General features: G+C 38.0%; 1 protein-coding gene across 1 annotated transcript; it reads right to left on the reverse strand.

The window, feature by feature from the left end:
- Positions 1-5,029: 5,029 nt before the first annotated feature.
- LOC147626358 (taxane 13-alpha-hydroxylase-like) lies at positions 5,030-7,514 on the reverse strand. Its single transcript, XM_086816920.1, has 3 exons — positions 6,011-7,514; positions 5,716-5,909; positions 5,030-5,470 (listed from the first exon to the last, which is right to left on the reverse strand). The coding sequence occupies exons 1-3, from the start codon at positions 7,143-7,145 to the stop codon at positions 5,168-5,170; spliced, it is 1,632 nt and encodes a 543-aa protein (XP_086673046.1). The 5' UTR covers positions 7,146-7,514; the 3' UTR covers positions 5,030-5,167.
- Between the last annotated feature and the right edge of the window lie 973 nt (positions 7,515-8,487).

Below are 8,487 nucleotides of genomic sequence, written 5' to 3' on the forward strand. Positions count from 1 at the left end.
AACTATAGTTAATGAGGTACTTAATATATAAGTATTTTTCTTGTGTATTTTATGTTCTCTTTTACTATTGAATAGTTATCTTATTCATGTGTACATGTATGTCGGAAAGTGAAGATGATCCGGAGTATGAACATGAAGAAGATCAAGAAAGTGATTTTGAAAATGAGGATGAGGATGATGATTAGTCATCTGTTTAGCTTTTTTTTTTGTATATGAACTCACTAAATATATTTTTGTGTTAATGTTCTTATCCATACTTCTTTCTACTATCTCTTTATTTGAAAAAAGTTGGGGCAGACTAGGGAGTTCTGTGAGAATTCCCTAGTCTACCCCATCTTTTTTTTTTGCAAGTTTCTTTTTGCTGTTAAGCAGTGCTTGTAACAGTGAAATTTCACTGCTGGACATCATTATTTCGATGTTATAAATGCAACTGAGCAGTGCTCCCATTGCAACGTTTTTAGCAGTGAAATAACCTCGACATTTTCCAAGGCTTGTAGTTATAATAATGCTATTAAAAATATTGCTATATTGTCATTCTATTGTAGTGATGGCTATGCGAAATTTTTTTCTACTGTGTTGATTATTGTTTGGAATTGCCCCATTTAAATCCATGGATCTACTGCATATATTTCTCCAAAACTTTTGGAGGCAATCTAAAGCTGCCAACCTTTGTCTCAGAACATTATACATACATATATATATACATACACTAGCAGAGGATGATGGTATAGCCGTGTGATGTAGCCGCACGATGTAGTGAGAGAGACGTGGGGCTGCATGCAATATGATTTTTTTCCTAGTACACGGCTATAGCCACATGCGGCTATGTATGTGTGTATAGCTGCATGCGGCTATACCCACGTATATAGTCGTGTATTGTTACAAAATTAATTCTCCCATGTGGTGCATCCTTTCTTTGTTCTTCCAAAAACTACATTAAACTTGTTTCCTTTCCTCCCTTTATCTTCCATACCTCAAGCAGGGTGGTTGCAAGATCAGGTTGCCTAGTTTTGTCCACTCAGGCACCCTGTAAAGAGTAAAAAAAACAAGCATTTGTTTAGATTTAGTTGGCTAATCTCTCCTAACTAATGAAGGAATTTCCTTTCAAGTTCTTTTGTTGGAACATCACATGTAAAGTTGGGAATATAATTGCATAATCTAATTAAGAATTTGATAGGCAAAAGTCCTCATTTCCTTGGGTACAAAGTCAATGTATACACCATGCCCCAAATTTGGACTAATCCCATAAAATGCTAATATCTTTTACGCATAAACTCATATGAGATTCGCACTTTGGACCTTATATCTTCACATAATATAGAGCTTATTTTAAGAAACTTTTAAGCTATTGTCTATTTTCTTTAAATATTTCAAGGTCTTCAAAGTGTTATAATATATGCCACTTTTTGTACCCACAATAACTACCACTTAAAATTCTCAATCTTGTAGATCAAAAGAGTGGTAGATAGTGAGACACTAGTAGAATGTGGTGGTTAGTTAAAACTGCAAATCCAATGGTTGGGTTTTTAATGATCTCTTTTCCAAAATTCTTCCAGGCTATCAGAAGGCCTACAAATATTAATAATCTAATTAGTAAAATTATATTTTTAATGTAAATCATATAAAACCTATAGATACTAGTGTACTTGTAATGATGCATCTATGAAAAAAAAATTGGATCACTCTAAGTATATAAAGATCATTTTTTAATAATTTTATCATATTTTTTATTAATTAGACTAATTTATATTAATTGAAGTTATATTGGGTTAATTTGAGCGCATGTGTGTTTTCTATTAGTTGCTTGATCTCATTTGAAGTACCTTGCCCCCCCCCCCAAAATTCTCTCTCCAAGTATTGTCCAAGTTCTGGACAAAACTGGACACCCTGATCTTGCAACAACCCAGCATGTCAAGTATGAAACTCACTCTCCTTTATTTATGTGATTTCATAGTTTCATGGTGAAGGTAAGGTTTTTATACTCTATTCTCTCACCTTTGTTTCAATCTCTATGTGCATACTTGGGTCTTGATTCTTGTCTTCTTCTTTTTCTTTTTCTTCTCACTTGTCTTCATTTGCAAAGATCTAATTTGTTTATTTTTTTCTTCTACTTATAGATTAAAACTCTTATTTCAATGAAAACTCTACTTCTCAACAAACATTCAACACCTCTAAATTAAGATAGGAGAACTTTCCTTTTACAAATCCTTTCTTTACTTGTTTATGGTGTCCCGCTGGGTGCTTGGGAGCATAATTATTACTATGCATGCAATAAGTTTTTAAAGCTTATGCATAAATCTCATGAAGTCTGTATGCATAAAGCTTTGGGGCTTAAGTATTAAGACTCTATGCATAAGGCTTAAGCATAAGGGCCTTATTTAACAAGCATTATGGCTTCATGCATGAAGGATTTATGCATAAGGTCTTATTGCATGATGCCTTATGCATGAAGCCTTATGCATAGAGGCTTAAGCATAAGGATTTATGCATAAGGTTTTTTCATGAAGCTTAATGCATAAGGCTTATGCTTAAAGCTTAATGCATATGGCTTATGTATTAATCTTATGCATAAGATTTATGCTTAAAGCTTAATGCATTAAGCATATGGCTTATGCTTAAAGATTTAAGCATAAGCCCTATGATTAAAGCTTAATGCATATCCCTTATGTATTAAGCTTATGCATAAAGCTTTAAGCATAAGCCCTATGATTATAGCTTTAAGCATAAGCCCTATGATTAAAGCTTAATGCATATCCCTTATGTATTAAGCTTATGCATAAAGCTTAATGCACAATCCATAAGTCATAAGCACAAGGCTTTTGCATATGAATCAATGCATTAATTCTTCTACATGATGTTACAAGCGTTTGGAATCTCATCACCAACAAAAGGATGATAAAGACAGGGAGAATGAAGTGGAAACATTTAGTGATGATGAGAACCGAATGCTTGTACATCATGTAGAGATAATGTTTATGAGTATATGCAAGAAATCACTAGTCTATGCCACTTATGCATATGCATTTCAAAAAGCTTAACTTAATGCATATGCTTAATGCAGAAGACTTATGTATTAAGAATATGCAATAAGACATTAAGCATATGTAGTAATGATTTTAAGCCTACGCATACATTAATGCTTAATCCATCAATTCTTAACCAACGTAATGCATTAGTATAGGTTTATTTTCAATGGCTACACTGAAACATTAATGAAGATAATCCAAAATAGGTTATTGTTGCTCACGTGTACCACAACGATGAAGATGCATACAACATTGCTCTTCGTAGAAAGTACTATGTCACAGATTTTGTTCGTGGCATAAGAGTGTGGTGGGTGCACTCAAGATGACATCAACAAAGCCCAAGAAAATCTTTTCGAAGCAATCACGGAGTGGATGGAGAATTATCTTATCTCTTCCACACGCAAGAAACAACTGCTCCTGTGGTGCTGAGCTTATCGATTTAGTGCAACGAGCTCAACAAAATGCAGTTTAGGATTTAGGTGTAATGAACTATGTAATTTGTAATTTGCAATATCATCCATGATATTTTTGGCAAATTGTAATTATTTTTTTGTGTTTTAAGTGTTTAAGTCTTTTAAAAAAATGTCATTAACTAGTGTTTAAATAATGCGATTAAAAAAAAACGGAGACAGAATGGGGGAGAGATGTGGGGACACATATCCCCACAAATCTCACCCATTTTGTCCTCATTCTTTTTCTTGCAGACAATCTGCGGCTATAGCCACGCATGGCTATAGCCGCAGCTATACACACGTGACTGTAGCCGTGTGCTCGTAGTTGTGTTCGTAGCCACACTGTAGCAGTGTGACCGTTTTCTTCCATATATAGATTCTTTTAAATTTATGCGGCTGTTGACACGGCTATGCTCTTCATTTGTTGTAGTAGTACACACACACACACACACACACACACACATATATATGTACATATACATATACATATATATACATATATATATATATATATATATATATACATATACATATACATATACATATACATATATACATATATATATATATTCATATACATATACATATACATATATATACATATATATATATATATATATATACATACATATATAAATGTATATATGTACACACATATATATATGTATATATGTACACACATGCACACAGAGATATATATGTATGTACATATATGTGTATATGTATGTATATATATATGTACACACACACACACACACACACACATCCATACATGCTATATGTACATATATGTGTATATGTACATACATATACACATATATATGTACATATATGTGTATATGTATGTATGTATATATATATATGTACAAACATATATGTGTATATGTATGTATGTATATATATATGTACACACACACACACACACACATATCCATACATGCTATGATTTGATGGTAATGTATTTATTGGTTTCACTTACTTTTACAAGTATTTTTATATACCAAAAGTGAAAAAAACATATATATTGGTTAGGATATAAACAAGATAAAAATAAAAAAATAAAAATAAAAATAAACAAGCTTTATCCAAGAGAGCCTTAAGTTTAAAGACCAATGCAAAATCAAAATATATGAGTGCATTTTCAAAAAGGACCTCAAACAAAAGTGTAAATTTTCATAGTATTTTTAGGCCAAAAATAAAAACAAAAATAAACAAGCTTTATCCAATCCAAGAGAGCCTTAAGTTTAAAGGCCAATGCAAAATTCAAATATATAAGCGCATTTTCAAAAGGACCTCGAACAAAAGTGCAAATTTTCTTAGTATTTTTAGGCCAAGAAAAAAGGTCTAGAGACACTATAATTACCAGTATCACTAAAAGTGACTAGACACACAAATGTCACTTAATTTAAAACGTTTTATTGCAAAGTGGTCCTTAGGTATTCATTTCATGTGTCTTTACATCATTATAAATAGTATTGCTATAGCCTTCATCTCATGTTATGTTGTTTGTCATGATACATGATGCATTAAATGCATGAGATAGTTTTCCAATTATATTTAAGCTATGTAATTTAAATTCCCTTTCTAAAGAACAAGGATGCTATAATAGTCTCACTTTTTCTAATGTATGTGAGATATTAGTAAAATAAAGTTTACAAACTTCTTCAATGTAATATTTCATTGCAAGGCTCACTGGATCCTAGGTGTGAGCTTGATGGGCAAGCCTTGCTCTGGGTAGGGTGAGAAGGTGCGAATGATTGTCTTCTCATTGGGCTCCATGAGTTGTATCTCATCAAAGGAGGAGAGGAGATGAAAGAGGAAGAGCTCCATGGTGATCTTTGCAAACTCCATGCCTGGGCAAATTCGGGCCCCTTGCCCAAAGGGAATATAGGCAAAGCTACCACACCTACTCTCAAAACGTGAAGGATCAAACTGATGAGGATCCAAAAAGAACTCTCCCTTGAGATGTGTGTGGCGTGTAGCGAGGTGCACCTGTCATCATATCAAGATAGTACATCAACAACTCATGTACGATGCTTTTAGGCAAAAAGTTGAGTGGGTTTGCATCAGTTGAAAAACGTTTTTCTCAACGAATTTCGAATTTGCATGAGTTATTATGTGAATGTTGAAGGTTGTTATAGTGTGAAGAGAGGTTTACATCCATGTGTATCATGTCTTGTGTGTGTATCTAGGACATAAAAGACTTCTTTACGTATATTAAAAGTGATAACCCTTACCGTCCAGCCCTTCGGGATCGTATACCCTTGATGGACCACGTCGCACTTTGCCCTTTTGAAGAAACCGGATACTGGTGGGCACATGCGTAACCCCTCGCTTATCACACACCTCAGGAGGTCGATGCTTTTGAGCTTCTCTCTGCTCGCGTGCTGCTGCCCGCTCTCACGTAGTGACGCAGCTAAAGCTCTGCACTCTGCACGATATACAGGTACAATTATCAGGTGATTAGCGGAATCGGGTGCAAAAAGATGACGGGTAGTAATTAAGAGGAGATACGATTACGTGATTGGCTACCTGATTTGAGCTTAGAGAGTATGTCGGGCGATTGTGCGAGGTGCTTCAGGGTGACTGCGAGTGCGGATGCGGTGGTGTCTTGGCCTGCGTGGACCAACAGGAGCATGTTGTCCCCGATCTCCTCAGCCGCGTACAGGTTGCCGGTCTCTTCGTCCTTGGACGTGAGCAGCAGCTCCAGCAGGTCTCTCGCCTCGTTGGCGCCGTCGACGCTCTGATCGACGGCGTTGGCCAGCTCTGCAAGTTCTCGCCGGCGCGTGTTGATCTTGGTGAACATGTAGTTGAGCAGCACACTCCTCGCCCCCTTGGCCTTGCCGAAGACGGTCCACGGCAAGTCCAAGGGCTGAGACTCCAAACCCGCCGTAAAGTTTTCGTAGTGGGCGCGCAGCCTCTCCAGCTCAGCCCCGGGCTTCAGCCCCATGAACAGCTCCGCGTTCAGCTGAAACGCCAGTTTCTGCAGAGCGGGGTAGCCCAAAACGACACCGTCTGCGTCGAGCCAATCCTCCTTGATGCGCTTCACCACCGCATTTTCGATTCTATCGCCAAACGTCTTGAGCGCATTGGCGTTCAAGAACACGTTGATCGCCCTGCGCAGCCTCTTGTGCGTTTCGCCTTGCACCATGCTCACAGCATGCTGCCCCTCCAGCTCTCTCAGAGACCTCGGCCAGCTGCTCTCGAAGAGTTTGTTCTCATTGCACAGCACAAACTTGTTGGCATCAGGCCCCAGCATCACCACAGTCGGGGAGCCCAGCAAGAACGTCTTGAAAACGTTGCCGTATTTTGCATGCCTCTCATCATACCAGTGGTCTGGGTTGATGGAGTGCGCCCATGAGCGCATGTACTGTAGCGTCTCCCCCCAGTAAGGCAAGCCCATGCTTCCTGCCGGAAGCGATGGCAACCCATGCACTAGCACGTTCCAGTGAGCTTTAATGAGAGGCCAGATTTGGGTATTGAAACAGAACGAGGCTAGCAGAAGTATCCCACCAACTAAAATCTCCATTAGCACCTTAATAGCTGGTATAACGCTTGTAATTAGAGGATCAACTGCATCAGTAAAGCTGCAGCCAATTATACAGAGGGCCGCAACAACGACAAAGATTATAAGCTGTAAATGTAAGGAGTTCATGTGAGAATCCATGGAGGGAGGCGGGACGATGATTAAGGAAATGATTAAAGCTAATGATAAAATATATTAGAGTTGCAGGAGTGAGGCCTATTGAGAGCAATGAGAAGGGCTAATGATAGTATAGGAGTGTGGGCAATGATTAGAGCTAATACTAGTACAGGAGCGTGGGGAATGACAAGGGCTAATAGTAGTATAGGAGTGAGGACAAAGATTACGGCTAATGATGAGTGGATGGGTCAATTAGGCGAATTACTGAGATGTGCACATCAAGTAGTCAACTAAAGTAGATTCGATGATGATATTAATGCGAGCGTAGGTCAAGCTTGATTAAGTAGAAGAAGGGAAGATTGAGCAAGGGGTAGCTGATGCTATGAGGATGCAAGATTAAGAGGATGGGCATGGGCTAAAATGCAGTAAAAGAGAGCTTTATATAGACAAGAGAGAGAGAGGCTGGATGATCAAGGGAGGGACGTAGCTGAATATGGTGATGTCTTCACGGCCCTTGGACCTTGACTTCATGGCTGTTATCATCAGGCTACAGCTTACAAGCCACCATTGGTCCACGCTTGGCCTGCACCGCAGCGCCTACCATATGGGGTCACCATCGCAGCAAAGCTTATAATTGGCGTGGCCTGACAATAGGAGGAGGAGGAGTACGTACGTATCCTCCTTATCATTGATCAGCTTACAGAGGAGCCCTTTTTTCACCGGTTCAAAATGGACTACTAAAAAGTTCCCACACGTGTCCTCCCTTCCCACTACACGGCGTTGCCTCTTTTGACTTTACGCCTCCGACGCGAGCTCTGGACGGCATCGACCGACCGACCAACCAAGGTTGCTTTTTGATGGGCCTCATCAGTGTTAGAAATAAACTTTTTTTTTCTAACTATTGAAAAAAAAAGAAGTTCAACTGGTTTTTTATTGAAAATTTGCATAGTTCAATTGATTTTATAACTAATAAACTTTTTTTCAAAGCTAGTGGAAAAAAAAGGAAGTTCAACTGGTTTTTATCGGTGAAAAATTGCATAGCTTAATCAGTTTTATAACTAAAATTTTGGTTTGGGTTGGGTTTTTAGAGGGAAAAATGTACTTTTGAATTTTTTTTTGAAAAATCCAAATTCTTAGGTTTTTTTGACCCCCCACGAGAATGATGGGGCTGAAATTGGTGGAGCCCTCTACTTTTTAGAATCTACCCTCTTGCTTTTAGGCACCCTCCTATGTTTTGTACTCCACCTCCCTAATTTATGAAGGCCACTGCCTACTTTTTGAACCCCACAAATGTATTAATGAGGGAGACAAAGCCTAGTTGCCCCCTACTTTTGGAGGAGACCAAATGTGCACACTCCTCTCTTCC

The sequence above is a fragment of the Cibotium barometz genome, chromosome 22 (assembly GCF_041138505.1).
Source record: "Cibotium barometz isolate CiBa-2024 chromosome 22, ASM4113850v1, whole genome shotgun sequence".
In the NCBI taxonomy this organism is placed as follows: domain Eukaryota; kingdom Viridiplantae; phylum Streptophyta; class Polypodiopsida; order Cyatheales; family Cibotiaceae; genus Cibotium; species Cibotium barometz.